At 39.3% G+C, this 18,762-nt stretch overlaps 1 protein-coding gene across 4 annotated transcripts in view; it reads left to right on the top strand.

Annotated features, from left to right (window-relative positions):
• STAC (SH3 and cysteine rich domain) overlaps positions 1-18,762 on the top strand; it is a 150,137-nt gene that overhangs the window by 88,377 nt on the left and 42,998 nt on the right. For all 4 annotated transcript variants that reach the window (XM_081286509.1, XM_081286508.1, XM_081286507.1 and 1 more), the window contains 4 exons: positions 8,215-8,315; positions 9,823-9,904; positions 11,412-11,527; positions 18,470-18,548. In XM_081286509.1, the coding sequence (XP_081142635.1) occupies positions 8,256-8,315; positions 9,823-9,904; positions 11,412-11,527; positions 18,470-18,548 (337 nt within the window). In that variant the 5' untranslated portion in view covers positions 8,215-8,255. The remainder of the gene's footprint in view (positions 1-8,214; positions 8,316-9,822; positions 9,905-11,411; positions 11,528-18,469; positions 18,549-18,762) is intronic.

Raw genomic sequence — 18,762 nt, 5'->3', positions numbered from 1 at the left:
ACATTTGTTCATTCTTTCCAGTAAAGTTACCAGTTGTGGTTATCCTTGCCTTCCTGAGTTAAATGGTTTTTTAAAAAAACATAGCATTTTACATACAAAATGTAATGTTCACTTATTAATAAAATGAGGTTATATCTAGGAAATGTTTAACATGGTACACAAGAGCTCAATAATTTTTTAATTCCTTTCTGCAGAATCAGGAATTCAGGTTTCTAACTTCTAGTACAATGTTCTTTCCTTTCAGATGAATGTGTGTGTGTGTATGTGTGTGTGTGTGTGTGTGTGTGTACATTCAGTGCAAGCTCCCTCAAAATATTAGTTCTATTTTTCCTCTCCATTTTTTTCTTTCAAATTATTCTTTTTCCATATAAGGAGGGACAGAATCATTCCCAGTGGCTTCATTTGGCTTAGTTGACTTTATGTGACTTTAGAATCTTTAAATGGGTATATCAAAGAGAAACAGCATGTAAGGGTAATGGAAATACATCTCATGTTCTTTTAAATCCCACTGCGAAGCACTGGCTTCTTGAAATCATTCTGGGATTAGATTTCTGAAGCCATGAGTTTTTCATAGTAGCACTAAAGATGTACTTTTATGATTTATTTGTGGAAACCAAGCTCTTCCGTGTGGCCATTCAAGACATCATTTATTTATGTTAAGCCAATTGCTTTTTCTTTGAGTTTTTACATGAAACTATGACAAAACTGTCATGCTTAAACACTCCTATAGTTAGGTATGTGTTGGTCTAGCATAGCAGGTACTTCTGGGTGCTATGTATGAAGTAAAAGCAATGATAGAATCCCAGACATCTCTTTCTCAGGCATAACAAAGCATATTGTAGGTCACCTGAAGGACATGACACTTGGTGACAATTCATACCATAAGGAGGAAGCAGAGGCCCATGTGAACTGTTACCTGGGAGAAGACCTCAAGCAAAGCCACAAACATTGAAGAGCACAGCTACCTTGATCCTGCCAGATGTCAACATCTGCTTTGAGAAAGGTGTGAAGAGCTAACAGCAGAGAATAGGGAGTGAGTTCCAGAATCAGCCTTCATCTGGCTTCCTAGTCAGGCAGGCAATTTAAGGAATAGTACCAGACCTGGATTGGAGAGTGCCCTGGAGCTTGGAGAGTTCTGGGTCCCCACAAACCAGGATGCGGCCACATTGGAACATTGGTATAACAATCAAAACCAGCCCACACAGTCAAGATCTGCAGGCAGTTCAAACCTTGTGGTCCCAACCTGAGTCCAGGCCCCAGGAGTCAGGGGCCACAAGAAGTTTAGCTCTTTTAATAGTATTAGTGGGGTAAAGCCCCAATATTCTCTTAGCCTGGATATTTGTCTGGCCCAGGCATGGGTTGAAATATCCCTCCAAAGAGAAAATAATGTAGGTCGTGCCAGGCATTTTACTGGTCACAGTAGAGCCAGAAGTGAATATACACATGTTTCAAGTCAGGTCCCACATGGTAGAGGAGGAGATGGCTTGGTGTGATAGGTGCTCTAGCAACACTGAGAGCCCGAGGAGGATGATGTGTTCTGCAGTTGCAGAGGGAGGGAGGGTATTAGGCAGGAGGCTTTGGATTGTACACAGAGATAGTTCATGCATTAGAAGCTATTTATTATCTGAACAATGGACAATGCTAGGTGTATTGTTGTCTGTTTTTATAATTCAGCAACAGTTATATTCTTGTCTTTAGTTTAAAAATACTGACTCTATCATTTTTACCATCATTTGTATAGATCCTAGCCTTTAAGTATAAGGGTCTACCCGAGCACCCAAAGCTTACCTATTGCTTTTGCTTTCATGTTTCCAGCTTTGAGATTCTTTTGTCAAATGGCCATTTAGCTCTCTATGGGCTCTGTACACTCTTGATACAGGCATCCCTAGTAGTCTCCTTTACTAGGACCCAGTAGTAGCTAAACCAATAAGATCAGGGGCCTGGAAAAATCTTTGGACTATCTTGCTTGTGTTTACCTTTAAATCATTTCTAGATATTGTATGCAACCTAATAAATATTTATGGCCATACAATAGTCTCTTCTTAGCCATAGTTTTGCTTTCCTCCTTTTTAATTACCTATGGTTAACTGTAGTCTAAAAATATAAAGTAGAAAATTCCATGAACAAACAATTCAAAAGTTTCCAAATGTGCATACCTTTCTGAGTAGTGTGATGAGATCTCATGCTGTCCATTCTGTCCTGCCCAAGTGTAAATTATCCCTTCATCCAGTGTATCAATGCTGTATGTGCTACCTGCCCATCAATCACTTAGTAGCCATCTCCATTATCAGACCAACTGTCAGTTTCCCTGTACTTGTGTTCAAGTAAGAAGGTCGGTAATAGCCAAAGGCTACATCACAATACCTGAGTCATTCACTTCACTTCATCTCATCACATGGTATCATCTCACATCCTCACTAGAGAAGGATGAGTTCAGCCCAAGAAGATATTTTGAGAAAGAGAGACCTCATTCATGTAACTTTTGTTACAGTGTATTGTTCTAATTCTTCTATTTTATTATTAGTTATGGCTAATTTCTACTCTATCTAATTTGTAGATTAAACTTTATTCTGTGTATGTATAGTAAAAAACATCGTCTATATAGGGTTGGGGACTATCCATGATTCCAGGCTTCCACTGGGATCTTTAATATATTGTCCACTAAGGAAAGGGAGTACTACTGGATTTATAGATAGACATACACCTGCATACACATACACACACACACACACACACACACACACACACACACACACACACATACACACACAGATACATTTATACATGAAATATATGTGTGTGGGTGTATATGTGAGAATAGTTTCCCAACTCATAGTAAAAGGTGTTTTTTTTTAATCTAAGCTACAACAATTTTCATCAAATATATTATATAAGAGTAATTCTATGATTATACAAACTGAAAACAAACTAAATATTAGTTGACTATTAATTTAAATACTATGTTATGATTACATTTACTTTCTTACACAAACATTTTTTTTCATTCTCCAAATTGCTTCTGCAATTAAGAGATCTAAATTGTAAAGCATTATTTTATCTTTAACTTTGACATTATATGAAATTTGGCTAAGGACTAAGCAATGCCCAAATTGCAAAATGTTATCAAAATTAGTCTGGCCAATTGTTTAACATACATATGTAATAAATTTCATTTAACAAGAAAACAGGAGTATGTTGTCTAATGTAGTAGATTCAGTCACCAGCCTTGAGAAAAAATTTTTCAAAAATTTCTCCCAGCATATGTGTAGACTTCATGTTCTAGAGCTTTAACATTTGATTCTCTATGGACAGCTCATTATTGATAGTGGTGAACGATATACCATGTTCATGAAAAAGCCCAGAATCTGACACCTAATGGGTACCTTATTGACTTGCATTGGTCCATTTTAAACTCCATTTGAATATTATGACTAACATGCTTAATAATTTTAATCATAACTCATGAAACTCTTAGCTTTAATCCAGAACTTCAAATTTCAAGGGAAAAACTGATGACTTTGTAATAACTGGCCCCATGCTTTGCCTATATCTAATATGCCGGGAGTCATATCATTCCAAGGTTCCAAGGGGCCAACTTGATCCTGTTTCCAGAGACTTCTTATTTATTTATTTATTTATTTAGTCACAGTAATATATAAGAACAGTTTCAAGACAGGTTGTACTTGAAATGCAAGCTGTCCCATCTCAAATTAACTTCTAAAAGGCAGCCACTTCCACCTCTAATTTTTTCCCCTTGCATTTATGTGAATAGTTCTAAATGCTGTGATCTGCTATTTATTGATTAATCAAACATTGATTGTCTTCCTGCCATAAAAGATAGATTCAGCTCTCAGACCACCAGCACCATCTCTTATTCTTTCCTTCCTTGTGCTGGCCTTTCCAAAAGAGTTATATCACAATCTTTGCCCCCTTGCTCCCTCTTCCCAAGTACTTTTATCACAATTTTGTGCTAACTAGATGGTCAATTTATGCATATGTATGACTACTGTTAATTTCTAATTCAAGTGTTACATTATGATTACATTTCTTTTCTTACATTTTATTTTCCTCAAATTGAAGTTGCCTTTTTACCTACTGAATTTTTTTTCATGCATCTGTACTTTTTTCAAATGCTTCCACAGATTTCTCAAATTCCAAGTTCTTTTATAATAGTCAAATCTCAAAATAATCAATAAACTTTTAAGTCCCCCCCCCCTTTATTTTCAGCATACTGCCTTACTTTATCTTGCAGCTCCAGTCTACACCTATTGCAGAGCTGTTATATGGGGATATCATTTATCTCTCCTCCATGTCAGCTCTGTTGTGCACTAGATCTGATATTCTTCTCTTTTTTGATTTATTCCCTCATTTTTTAATAGGCACATTCTCCAGCAATTTCTTTAAGATCATGGGGAAAGTAAACATTTTGAAATGCTAAATACATATTTATTCAACCTTCACCTGTGTTTGATAATTTGGCTGGGTATAAAATTCTGGGGTGGAAAACATTTTCTCTCAGAATCTTGAAATTTGACAGTTTTCAAAGTTCCATGGCCTTCTAGTTTCCAAGTTGATTTGAGAAATCTAATGTTATCTTCTGTTAAACTGCTTACTATACTGTCCATTGCTTTCTATCTCTGTATGTTGAACTCACTTCTATGCTAACTACTCTTCTAAGTAAACTTGTTCTTTGGAGTCTATGCCATTTTTTAAAAAATACCTTGTCTTTAGCTTTAGTGAAGTTTTGATATAACTAAATGGGAAATTCTTTGACCAGTCCACCATTTCTTCATTTTTTACCCAAAGTTCACTGAAATCTTTATTTCTAGGCATTTATACCTATTAAATCCTTTAATGTGTATATGTGTATGTGTGTGTATGTGTGTGTGTGTGTGCGTGCGTGCGTGTGTGTGTGTGTATTACTCTATATATTATTCTTTTGATTGTGGGCAGCAGCAGCAGTGAGACCCTGACTATAGCTCAACTTCCAAATTTTCAATTTTGTGAAGGTGTGAAAGCCACATGCATTCAATAGAAACAATACATCAAATTTGATATTTTTGCCTGTTAATAATATACTACATATTATTCTTGTGATTGTGGGCAGCAGCAGCAGTGAGGCACAGCTCCCAATCTGCCACATGGTCACAACCAATATTCTTCAGTGTACTATGCTACTGAACTATGTTTTTCTGTAGGTCAAGTGCACCACATGCACTTTTTACTTAATATTTTCAACTTATAATAAGTTTATTTATTAGGATATAACCCCATTATAAGTCAAGGAGCATCTCTAGCATGACAGTATTCTATTAGCAATTCTGATGGTAGGTAGACTATTCCCATTTGGTGATGAGATAGCTGAGGATCCAGAAATATTGCAGTTTTTTTTTCAATTTAAAGAATCTGTGCTAGACATATTCAAATTTAAAACTGAGTTTTTCTTCTCTGCTCCAGCCTAAGGCACACATAATACAATGTACTTGCAATGGAAGTCACAAGTAACAAAATAAGTCAGACCATGGCTTCTCTGTGTCTTGCTAGAGTAAACTAATGTCACTGCTGTGATGTGAATCATTCCTTTGAACTATTCTCTGAACTTCAGAGCACAATCTCTCCTCTTCAATCACTTTTGTTATTCCACAGTGGAAATTGAAACACCTAAAACCAAATAATTGCTGGTGGTCTGACTCATAAAAAACAAGGGAATGTACGAGAACAGACATGGAAAACCGAAATCATTGTGTTTGGGTTTGAAGGAAAATTTACCTTAATATATAATGACACTATTTCAGAGTCCAGCACACAATGAAACAACTTTCATCTTTGACGTTTCTACTTACGTTTCCACATAGGGCACAAATAGCGTTCTCTCATTTGAAAATGAAAAAAAAAAAAAAGTAATTACTTTTCACATCTCGTCTTTTGAAAGCATAGCTGTTTCTTTCTGCTAAGTGATTATTCTCAAAAAGAAAAGGTACTTTCCAACCACTATTTATGAACACAAACCCAATAATTTATGGTGTGTGCATGTGTCACCTCAGCTTTCTGTCAGCAGACAGGCTTTGTATTACACAATGCCTTCCCAGAAGGAGAATTCAGGCAACACCTGCAAAATCATTTCTAGTTCAAAGGTTTGCCCATTGCTTTTCCCAGGTGAGTTTCAGGTCCTTGCACTCCCTTTTTTATCATTGAACTAACCCCAACTTTATCTCCATGTAGGCTAAACAGATTGAGAGGAAATATTTGGGTCAAGCAGTGCAAGAATGAAAGTAGGCAAGACCTAATCTGACTTGGGGCAAATCATTCAAACATACCCTTGAGGCTTCTAATCTTTATAATTAAATAATACAGATGGATATTTAGCTTTTGAATACTTTTTTCTATGTTGCTGATGAATCAATTTCAATAACTATCTCACACCAGTCATCATTGTTTCACTGCATATGTGACTATGAAAGAATTTTTTCATTAATTTATTTAATGCAGCCAGGCACAGTGGCACACATCTGTAATCCCAGTGGCTTGGGAGGCCAAGGCAGGAGGATCATGAGTTCAAAGCCAGCCTCAGCAAGGTGAAGCACTAAGCAACTCAGTGATGCACTGTCTCTAAATAAAGTACAAAAAAGGGCTGGGGGTGTGGCTCAGGGGTTGAGGACCCCTGAGTTCAATCCCCAGTACCAAGAAAAAAGAGAAAGAAAATTATTTAATGTATGTTTATTGGGCATCAGGCTCAGAGTGAAATATACAAAGGCAAATGAACAGACATGGTCCTAAGCCTCATTGAGTTGACAGTCCAGAGGAAAAGGAAGACGGAAGCAAGTTCTCAAGTAAATATTAATAGTGATAAATGTTATAAAAGATGACCACAGCATGCTGCGAGGAAGGATAATAGGAAAAAGATAATTTAGGCTGGAGAGAAGAAATGTTTTTAAGGAATCTTGACTGAAAAAATACAACAGATGCAAATAGGAGGGGTCACTTAGCCAAGAGAAGAGTGGTAGAAACAGCATCCAAGGCAAACAGAGCTGTAGGTATCAAACCTTTCGGAACTTAAGAGTTTGCATATTCAAGAAACTAAAAGAAGGCCACATGACTAAAACCTAGTGAACCAGAGGGGTTGGCCTGAGATAGAATCAAAGGTGGGCTCCCACCACAAAGCTTTGCCACCATAGTGAACATTTTGTATGACATCAGAAAGCCAAGAAGAACTTGCTCAAAGATGTTTAAGCAAAGGAAAGAAGTGACTAAATTATATTATAAAAAGACCACTCTGGCCACTATAGATACATTGAGTTATAAAAGGGGAAAAACAGATGAAGGGGATGAGAGCACATTGGTGGGGGAAAGGTGGGTTTTTTAATCTTGGCATACCCTCATTTTGGATCTGGAGTCAGTTGTGATAGTTAGTTGGTTGCCTGTGGACCCAGAACTCATATTACATGGACATATTCACTTTGATAACTCCACCCTAGAGACTATTTTAGTAGAGACCCACTGCCTCTCCAGGTGGTCTTCTTGGGCAAAAAATCTGTTTAATCCTCATCTGTGCTATCACAACATTTGACCTCATGCACCCTTTTCCTGACAAGCTTTCAGAGTGCCAGCCTTGCCAGCCACATTCTGTATCATGAACGCCATCTTCCTACAGCTCCCACACTCCACACACCTGTCTGGCCTCCCAGTGCCTTCCCTTGCCTCAGCCTTGGGCTTTGGTGCAGCACTAAAATGACCAGGCAGGGGCTGGTATCTGATTGAGTCCTCTCTCCCTATTGCAGAAGACCATCAACACCCCTTTCACACAGACCTTTACCATTTCCCCTGTATCAGTTATTTTCCTGAGTTTCTAAGACCTCAAACCTTATGGCAGGAAGGCAAGCAAGAATGGGTAAAACGATAGGACCTGCACCACTCAGCAAGAACTAGAAAAGTAAAAACGGGTGGCCTATACAAAGAGTAAGGACAGTAGATCTTTCTAGTTTTAATTAAGAGGAAAAAGAAATGGAGAGAAACCAGAGCAGATAACTTAGGTAGAAAAATGTAGGAGACAGTCAAAGAATTTACCATTGTCTTTTTTTCATTTGGGAAGTTGAGTGGAAAAGTCATCAGAAAGAACTTCCTGGTTATTGGAAGAACCTCTTTTACAGCAATTTAAAGTGGTATCTAGGAAAGGATAGGCTGTATCCTAACCAAAGTTTGCCCTGTGCCTAACAGGAACAAATGCCAAGCACGGACTGCGCTGCAAAGCCTGTAAGATGAGCATCCACCACAGGTGCACAGACGGCCTAGCACCCCAGCGGTGCATGGGCAAGCTGGTAAGGGCTCATGCCAACAGGAAGCCCCAGACTCCCTGCCCCAACTCCAACTCCTCCTTAGCTCTGAAGTCACCCCAGCATCCCTGTCCTGCTCACTTGGCTCCCTAATTAGCATAAAGATAAAGAAGAGTGGAGCTAAGTCAACCCTCTAGACAAATGCTGTACATTAGAGGGAGTCAGGATCCTTAATAGAATGACTGTCTTTTCCCAGGTTGAGACTTTCTCAGTTTTAGCATTGCAATCTTTATCCGGGGACTGTTCAGATTTTTTCAAAGTAGAAGTCATGCATAATAGGAACCCCACCGTCCCAGGCAAACTAATGTCATTTGTTAGTTACCCTAGAGCTTAATTGGCTATCAACTCAGTGAGTTTCAAAAGAGGACTACAACCAACCCCCAGCAAAACTGAAACAGAGCTATAATACTCTACACTGCTTTAACAGTCACGTTAGCCAAATGAAGAAAGGTCTGATGGTCTTGTCATTCTGAGCTGATCCTACCATCTCAGGAGTGTGGGCTTCAGTCCTGATGCCTCACATTGATAAAAAGCAACCCAGAGCATGTCTGAGGGTATTTAAAACTAGGATAGCCAAAGATTATAGCAATGGTGTCTACTATAGAAAATAATTCAATGGAACATAACAACTGTCTTCAAAAAATGTAAGACCATCACATTTTCTGGCTCTAGGGAAAAGACTTAGTATCAGTAGTTGCCATGTCTTAACACTCAGATATAATATCACCAAAGACCTCCTCCAGGGCTAGGGAATGCTCCTATAATCTTCCTGCCATTTTCAGTGCTCAGATAAAGCAGGACGCTACTTGCCAGGAACACAGGAGAAGATCTCAGGATTCTAGTAGAAACCAGGTCACCAAGTTCCCTTCTAACACGGGGAGTTCTAAGTCCACGTTCTTACAAAGTTTATCCACTTCCTTTGATTGGCAGTGTCCTTTTTTTTCTCAAATCCCTTCCACTTTCACCTGTTCCCCTTCTCCTTTCTTCAGTGATCATTCTCACAAGCCAAGACAAAGATCACGGATGAGAGATCACAAACACAGAAGAGAATCCAGAAAGAATAGAAGATGATTCTGAGGAAAACTCTTCAGATATGCCTTTAGGTCTTGAGGTCTGCTTTCTCATGCCCAGGACTTTATGAATTTAATAAAGCACAATCATAAACTGTGGTAAAAGAATGCAAAGCAATCCCTTTGTCCTGGGAGATAATGAGCACTTGGCACACAGCAGAAGCTGCAGTACACAGCAGGGGGAGAAGAATCAGGATGTCAAGCCAGGGCCAGGAACTTGCTATCTAGATAGGGCATAACTTGCTTATTGCCATCCATCTTCCCTCCTCCCCACTCCCCTTTCAGCAGTGAGTTATAGAATTAATAGGACAAGTCAGCATCTTAAAGGGAGACACCAACTGGTTTTATAATTTTAGGACTCAGGTGATTTTCTCCATCTCTTCAATGACATTAAGACCCTCTCTTTCTTATTCTCTCTCCAGCCAAAGGGGTTTCGGCGTTACTACAGCTCCCCCTTGCTCATCCATGAACAGTTTGGATGCATTAAAGAAGTTATGCCCATTGGTGAGTTGGACATTGATGAGTTGAGTTGGGTTTTGAGCTACAGAGTCAGTAATAGGTGCTCTGCTCCAAGGACTTCCAATGGCATTTGCCAGTAAATGGATGGAACTGGAGAATATCATATTAAATGAAGTAAGCCAGTCCCAAAAAACCAAAGGCGGAATGTTCTCTCTGATATGTGGATGCTAACCCACAACAAGGGAAGGGAAGATTAGAAGTTCATTGGACTAGACAAGGGGGAATGAAGGGAAGGGGGAGGGTGAATGGGAATATAAAAGACAGTAGAATGAATCAAACGCATCTTTCCTATCCTTATATGTGAATATACAACCAATGTAACTCCACATCATATACAACCACAATAATGGGATCCTAAATGGAACAAGTTATGCTTGTTCTATGTATATATGATACGTCAAAATATATTCTACTGTCACATATATCTAGAAAGAACAAATTTAAAAAATAAAACAGTGGCTGTCTTTGTTTGGTGGATGCTTGGGTTGTAATTGTTTTGCTGGAGGAGAAACAGAAGATGGACCAAATTCTTCAGAAAATTTTCATCCTGATGAAGTTTGAAAAACACTCACGTCCCAAGGGCTCCTGATATGCTTTCTCAGTCATGAGCAGCACGGAAGAGTGGCAAGAGCATGGGGCATAGCTTCTCAAAGACCTGTGTAGAGCTGGTGGCCTACTGTTCTCTGCACAAATAACTGAATCTGTCAGATCCTACAAACTGAGAAGGGCAATCGCAATCACTGTTTTCATAATTGTTGTGAGACAGATAGATAGATGGATAGATAGACAGGGATACATTCAATATATAGTATCTGATGTGACAGTATATCTGATATACATATAACATATACTGAGTATATACTATAGACAATAAGTATAAAGTGGGAACTCAGGAAATCTCACTTATTCTTTAATGAGGACCTAAATAATACCCTATATTTATAGTTATTCTGGCTTAGATTTCTTCTTTTATAATACCTTCCAATTTTCTTCTTTCTTTTTTTTTTTCATTCTGTCCCTAAAAATCTCCACACCTATTTTTGCCTTTTTGGCTGGACAGGTTTTAAAGTAGAAATTTATAAACTGGAAACCTTTTAATTAGAAATTTATGAAGCCTGGTGATTTCAAATCCCTGTGAAAAAACACTTGCCCCCTGTTGCAAACACTGTGTCTCAAGAATGTGCCTTAGTGAGCAGAGCCTCCCTCTGGAGGAAATGAAACCGGTCTCTAGAGTCCTGGGAATGGATCAGGAAAGAGGAAAACCAATCACTCAGGGAAAGTTTCAGAGCAGAGTACTGGCTGGAAGTTCTGGGTGCCATGGTGAATGTGCACATGGTGGTGTGGAGGTCACGTCTGTGCGGGAAGCTGGATCTTCCCCAGGGCTGGCAGGTCAGCTACTTCTCAGAGGATGATAACCCAGGAGTGATGCGTGGTGGGCGGGGTGGGCCCTCACCAGTGAGCTTTCTCAGAAAAGCTTTCTCTTCTGTTGCAGCCTGTGGCAATAAGGTGGACCCTGTCTACGAGACCCTTCGCTTTGGCACTTCCCTGGCCCAGAGAACGAAGAAGGGCAGCTCTGGCAGTGGCTCTGATTCACCTCACAGGACCTCTGTAATTGTCCTCTTCCCCCCTCAGTTCACCCATGGTGTCTCGGGCAGGGCCAGCCTCAGGTGCAGCAGTGTAAGGGATTTCAACTGAATGTGCCATGAGGATGATTCTTCTGAGAGTCAGGCTACCTCCAAAGGGTAACTCAAAGTGCTCTGAGCCTCTAAGGGCTGACTTTCTGTTGTCAATGCCCAGGGCACATTTTACTTTTCTGCTCAAAGATCATTCTCTTGGCCTCATGACTTTTCCCATATACTGGTTTTGGTTTTTTTGTTTTTGTTTTTGTTTTTGTTTTCATCCTCTCACCAATATTAGATGGCATATCAGTCAACACTTAAGAAATATTTGGCTGAGTCAGACATGGTGGTACACACCCATAATTGCAGTGACTGGAGAGGCTGAGGCAGGAGGATCCCAAGGTCAAGGCTAGCCTCAGCAGCCTAACAAGGCTCTAAGCAATTTAGTAAGACCCCACCTCAATATAAAAAAAAAAAAAACAGGAGATGGAGCTCAGTGTAAATACACCTCTGGGTTCAATCCCCATCCCCCCCCCAAAAAAAAAGAAAGAAGAAAGGAAGGGAGGAAGGAAAAATAAAAGAAATATTTGACTCAAACAATGGGCAAAAACAGAAGGTCTGGATGTTTGCATTTCTCCTTCTAACTTTATCCCAGTTAAAAGAGATAGCTATTTCTCACATTTTCTCACTCCTTTCTAAGACAGAGTGTGCCTTAATTTCACAGAAAAACGGCGCTCCCTGGAAATGCTCGACCTGTGACTCAGTAGAACCTCTCTCCAAGGGACACTCACCCTCCCAAACACCTCTTTTGTTTCATCTGACCTAAACTGATGGTCTAATGTATTTCTGTGCCCACCCTGTCTCTGGCTCTCCCATTCATAATTTCTATAAATGGCCCAAGATACCACACAACTCTCCAACTCTTGCTGAAAGCCACCATCCCTCCTAAAAAATGGCAAGGTCTGTCCAGTGCACATGGCCATTCAGGAAGGCCTGCATAAGGTTGCAGGACTGGGACTTTAGGGAAGGACACAGATGAGCCTCCAAATGGTCTACTCCTCTGAGTAATCATCAGGTGACTAGAGGAGGAGTAGAAGAAGGCAGAGCACACACCCCTGGGGGTGACCTCAGGGCTGAGCTGAGGCAGCTCCCTCACTGGCTGCAGGTCTATTCGTAAAATAGTCTGAGACTCTAGGCAGGGCATGGGAATGTGATTAAGCCTGCAGGTAGATGCGTTTGTGGGTCTCTGATGCTGCATGGTCGTTCTAGAAACCAATTCACTGAAATCTCTGTTCTTCAGAAACTCCTTTGATTTATCTCACTCAAATAATTATAAAATAATTTTTAATCTTTTTCCTGGATCATGCATAACATTTATGCTAATGAGGTTTTTCTTTTCCTTTTTTTTTTTTTTTTTGCAATTTAACACACACAAATAAAGAGCCCACATTTACTAATTTTTGAAAACCAAACCAATAGAGGAGAAAGTTGAAGGTGGTGGCATTATTTTAAAATATAACCTGAATATGCCTTATGCCATTTTATTAAAAATAAAAACATAGGATATATATGTGTTCAGGATATTACAATAACCATGCCACATGAACGCTGAAGGATTTCATAGTAAGATGGAAATGTTTAGCTTCAGGAGACACTGCCTCAAAGCAGTGAGGATATATATAATTTGTGACAGTTTAAGATACCTGAATCCCTATGATCTTTGCAGAGAGATTATTATCATTTGGCAATTTAGAAGATAATTTTAATTCATTTATTGAATGAATAATTAAAATTGTGCTAAATGTAATTTTGAAAAAATATATAAAATGTATAGGAATAGAATTTATATGATAGTCATGCATCATATGCACTTTAATCAATGACAGACAACATGTATGGTGGTGGCCCCATAAGATTATAGCAGAGCTGAAAACTTCTTATGGCCTAGTATTTTTACTGTGCATGTTCTATGTTTACAGACACAAATACTTATCGTGGTATTAAAATTGCCTACAGTATTCAGTACAGTGACATGTTGGTCAGGTTTATAGCCTAGAAGCAATAGGCTATGCCATATTGCCTCGGTGTGTATGGGCCATACCATCTAGCTGTGTGTAAATGCACTCAAGAATGTTTGCACAATGACAAAATGCATTTTTTCAGAACATATCCCTGTTATTAAGTGATGCATGGCTCTACATAAACTTGTTATGGCTACATGGGTAAGGTAATGATAATATAATAATAACAACTACATAAAGTATTTGCTATGATATAATAATATACATAAAGTATCTAGCATAGGTCCTGGAATAATTTGCACTGAATAAATGGAAGTGGTTGCTGCTTTATTTTCACTGAGCATCTAAGTCTTAGCTGGATTTCCTTTAAACCTAAGTTATGAAGTTAAACAAGGGTGTCATCCATTCATGAGGATTTGAAAAGAGTATTTTCCAAAGCCCTCCTTTGACAGGGCCTATGCCCAGGCTTTGTTGGAAACCCATGACTCATTGGAGGTTCTGCTGTTCTGCTCAGCTCATCTTCTCTGACTCATCTTCCACTTGCTCTTTAATTTGGACTTTTCCCAGGGATCTGCTTTTGCTTGGTCTTCTTGTTCTACATGCTCTTCCTGGTTGATCTTTACATTTTTCTTTTCCAACCATCATCCCTAAGCTTAGATATTTCCAGTTCTAACTTCTTGCCAAAGCACCATGCCAGTCCTACAGATACTGCAACATGAGCATATCTAGACTGTTCTTGTGCTCCATTGGTGATTATGTTCCACAAGGCAGAACTCAGAAATACCTATCCTAAGTGCCCTTCTCTGTCACCAGTTCTCAGGACTTGAAACTCATTATCTCTCACCCAGATTACAACAAAGAAATATTTATGCTACTTTATTCATTTTGAGTGTACTCTTAGCAGCATCTCAAGTTGTATCATCCCTTAAATATGTGCACAATTTTCCTAATTAAAACACTCTATTGAGTCACTTCTGCTGGAAGGACAATGTCCAAACTCTTCAGCATGGCTGATACAGATGAGTACTTGAGAAATGGTTAAAGAATGAGAAAGAATCAATAAGGGTCTCTTGATGGCCCCAGGATCCTTTGGGCTCCACATAACACTTAACTTCTCACATGCAAGCTCCCACAATAGAAGGCTTTTCTTTTTTTTTTTCCTGAATTCACCAAGCTCTTGACATCACATCTTAGAAAAGATTGCTCTCTACAATTGCAATTCTTTAAGATATAACTTGATTTCTATCAAATAAAAAGTAGAGTCCCCAGACTCCCTCAAGCATGACCCAGTCATTCCTTCCACAAGCTTTCAACAGCTCCTTTCTTATTGGATATACTTGATTACACAGTAATTATCTTCTTTTGCATCAATTTCCTTAACTAGATAGTAAGTGGCTATACATCAGGGGCTCCTTCCTTATTTACCTCACTACACCAGGACCTTGCAGGGTCTCCGGCACATAGTAAGCACTTGAGAAATGGTTGAAAAATAGAGAAGAATTAATGAGGGACTCTTGAAGACAGACCTCAGAATCTTCCAGGGTCCACATAACACTTCATTTCTCACAGCCAACCTCCAGGAACAGCTCTCTGAAAAGCCATGCTCTGTCTAGTCACCCACACGTTGTCTCTAACTCTGCAGATAACATCCCCCAGTGCTTCCTGCTTTGGCTGGGCACCTCTTCCCTGTTCCCTGTTCTCCCATAGCAACTGATTTATATAATGCTTAGTAATTTTTACTTTTTTGTTTAATTGTTCTCTCGCTTTTCCAATCACCTCTTCCACTAAGACAGAGCTGCTTAAATGCAAGCGCTCTGTTTGCATTTTACTTCCAATACCTTATATCTGTGATTCTCAAACTTTGGTAGGCATCAGAATTCGATGGGGGAACTTAATAACAACACAGAGGGAGAGGTTCTGCCCTATGTGAGTTTTATCAGCAACCCAGATGATCCCAATACCCACCAAAATTTGAGAAACATTCATCTATGTAGTGGCTGTCCATTACAAATTCTCACTAAATCTATGGTGTATTAAAAAAAATGAAGAAACACCAAACTCTAAAATTCTAAGAAGGACCTAAAGCTGGCAGTAAATTTGAATTAAGTACTTACGTTTGGTTCCAAGGAAATCAGCCCTGCCAGCTCCTTCCTCTTTCTTTGTCTTATTCACAGTTGCTCTCTGTGTGGACAGCTTTTAAATCACACACTTACAGCAACCAGAAGGCTGGATCTAAAGCTTGGAATCAAGATCAAAGGATGATAACCCTCTGCCAGATCCTATCGACCACATCACACCTTTCTCAAGGAATGAGAAGGACCTGCGTTGCCAATGAGTGGCTTCCCCCAGAGCCACATAGAGCTGGTTTGCAGCCTGTACCCCTTCACCCATTGTCCTTTACAAGTTTTTGTAGCTATCACTTAGCAAGCCAAAAGAAAAGCCCAAATAAAACTAACCAGAGCGAAGAGAGACTTCTCTCCATTTTGACCTGCATTTTGACCAGACTTGCATTCTCTCACGTCTCTGATGAGAGCCAATATATCCTCATTCCACTCCAACATAAGCATTTCCCACTCTTATATGAGACCAGCATTCGAGAAAAGGTAAACAGAAAGCCAAGGTGAGGCAAGGGTGGAAAAGAGGCTCCCCAGACATGACCTTGAACTATCCATATAAAGAATAGGTGGCTGACTGCTCCTGCAGTGCTTAGCTTTGCTGATCATATGACAAAGAGACATCCTTAGACACATTCCATAGTTTGCAATGAACATTTTAGCCTCCATTTTTGGCTAACTCTAAGAAGCAGCAAAACCATCAGAGGAATAACTGAAAGGATGCTCAGTTCACTTTCATCTCTAAAATACCTTTGTTTCTAACATCTGGACCCTGTATACTGATTTTAGGAGCAAAAAGCACAGTTTCTGATCGTGTCAATAGGGTGTCATTCCTCACTGTCCAGTTATTCTAGTACTAATTCCATCAGTAAATATTTGTTGGAGTTTTGCTTATTGAAGGCATTGTTCTGAAAACCACAGGGAGACAAAGAAAAATCAAATTGTACTTGAGTATCTGTCACCTCACTCTTTTCCCAGAGACCAACTTGCCTCTGTAGAAGAAAACAGAGACAATTGATTGGTACTTTAAAATGATTTTGCTTCCTTCCTGCAGGGTCAAGTGATAATGAACTTCAGCCCCTTGCCATTCTTTAATGCTGTTATGTCCTAAAGCTAACTCATTCCCACATAGCAAAGCTTTGTTCTGCAGGTTTATTTTCTTCCAGGGTTGAGGAGGCATTTGTTCTACATTGTCAAGAAGTCACTGCCTGATGGTTTTCCAAATCATTATGTTTTCAAAGAATGTTCTAGAATATAAAAAGCCTGATGGCTTTGGGGAGGCTTTGGTTTTTTTGTAGTAACTTTAAAAAACATATTCTGGTCAGTTTGTGAATAATCTCAGTTTCATAAGATTAAATTGAAATAAATGAAATTTCCTGTAAAGCATTTGTGTGTAGAAATCATAAGCCTCAAAAAGAGCAGGGTATGAATGATGAGGACCTTGTGCTGGGTTGTTAGGTTTCTTTTTCCCCCTTGTGTTTTCTTTTGTTTCCTTCTGATGTATCATGAAAGTAAACTGTCTGAAAAAAAAAGTCTTCAAGCTAAACTGTAACAAAAATCTGTCTTGAGTGAGGCCTAAGCAACTTAGCAAGACCCTGTCTCAAAATAAAAAATAAAAAGAGCTGCAGATGTGGCTCAGAGGATAAGCGTTCCTGTGTTCCATCTCTGGTACAAAAAAAAAAAAAAATCTGTCTTGGAGGATGGTTCTCAAGTGCTCTAGAGCTGATGAGGAAAGTAGGAAGGTGAACTTATCTTGTTCCACTCCAATAACATGTAAACAAATTATTTTTTAGAATGTGACTTTTCTCATCCTCTTGGAAGAGGTAGACAGGAGCTAGGATATCCAATCATGTGAAAGTAGCCATAAGTGGTGTGCTGGTGAATGTTTAACCAACCAGGTTAGAGTTGATCCTGAATTGTAACATGTGCCAGTTCCCATGGCCATGACCAGTCTGATATGACAATGTGATAACCCTGAAAGCTCTCACCAGCCCATGCAGCCAACATATCATTAGATGGAGCACAGTGCTTCAGAGCTGAGCTCTGGAGGCAATTCCAGGGCCCACTACCCCACCTCCCACTATTTATTAGTTGTGGGACCTCCAGGAAGATCACTGTTTCTGAGTTTCAGATTTCTACCTGAATCTCTCATAGGATTATTGTAAAGAATAAATGAGATGATACATGCAAAATACTTAAAAACAGCACATGGTAAGTAATCAAGAACCATTAACTAATTGGAATGCCATTGTTGCTGTCTTTATTATTTCTGAAAACTAGATGGAAGAATGACTATGCCTTCTCCTCTTTAAAAAAAAGGAAGAATAAACATTACAAAAATAATTGATTTTGGCAACAATGTAAATAGCACTTTATTCCTACCTAAGTAGTCATCCTTCAATAGTGCATCTGGTTCTCTATAATTAGTATTTAAAGCTCACCCACACAAAGAGTTATAGTTTCATTGAGACTTTTTTTAAGTGACAGGATATGGACAGGAATTCTGATTTCTCTCTGTTGTCTCTTCCTGGGAAGAAGCTCATCCAGCATTCACTGGGTACCTACCAAGGCCAAGCCTGAGCCTGAAGGGAGGCACATGAGGACCAAGAGGGGACACACAGCCTTCCTGAAGTTAGCCATCAGAAAAAAAAAAAAAAAAAAAAAAAACACCAATAATTATTTTCCCAGGCATTGTGCAAATTCCACCTTAGCTTTTCTACTGACATGAAAACCACTGCCCAGTTGGCCCACTGATATAACATTGCTCATTCTGTGCTGTTTCCTCTTTCCTTCAAGACTTCAGACCTTGTGGAGGTTCCTGAAGAAACCGATGGGCCAGGAGATGGGTATGACCTAAGGAAACGCAGCAACAGTGGTAAGTGACGTAACTGTCCCAGCACAAATGGGAACACATTAGTCAGGATTCAGGTAGAGTCCATTCCCAGACCCCTCTCTTTCTCTGCTAGATCTAGAATCCAATCTGGAAAATCTAATATCATTATTCTGGAAGGAGAAAGGGCATAGTTCCTGGTCAATTTCAGACACTTGATTCTGACCTCTCCTTGAATTCTCCTACCTTAGGGGCTTAG

This window comes from Spermophilus citellus (assembly GCF_964194105.1).
Source record: "Spermophilus citellus genome assembly, chromosome: 3".
NCBI classification, from domain to species: Eukaryota; Metazoa; Chordata; class Mammalia; order Rodentia; family Sciuridae; genus Spermophilus; species Spermophilus citellus.
This window is presented reverse-complemented; position numbering and strand designations above follow the sequence as displayed.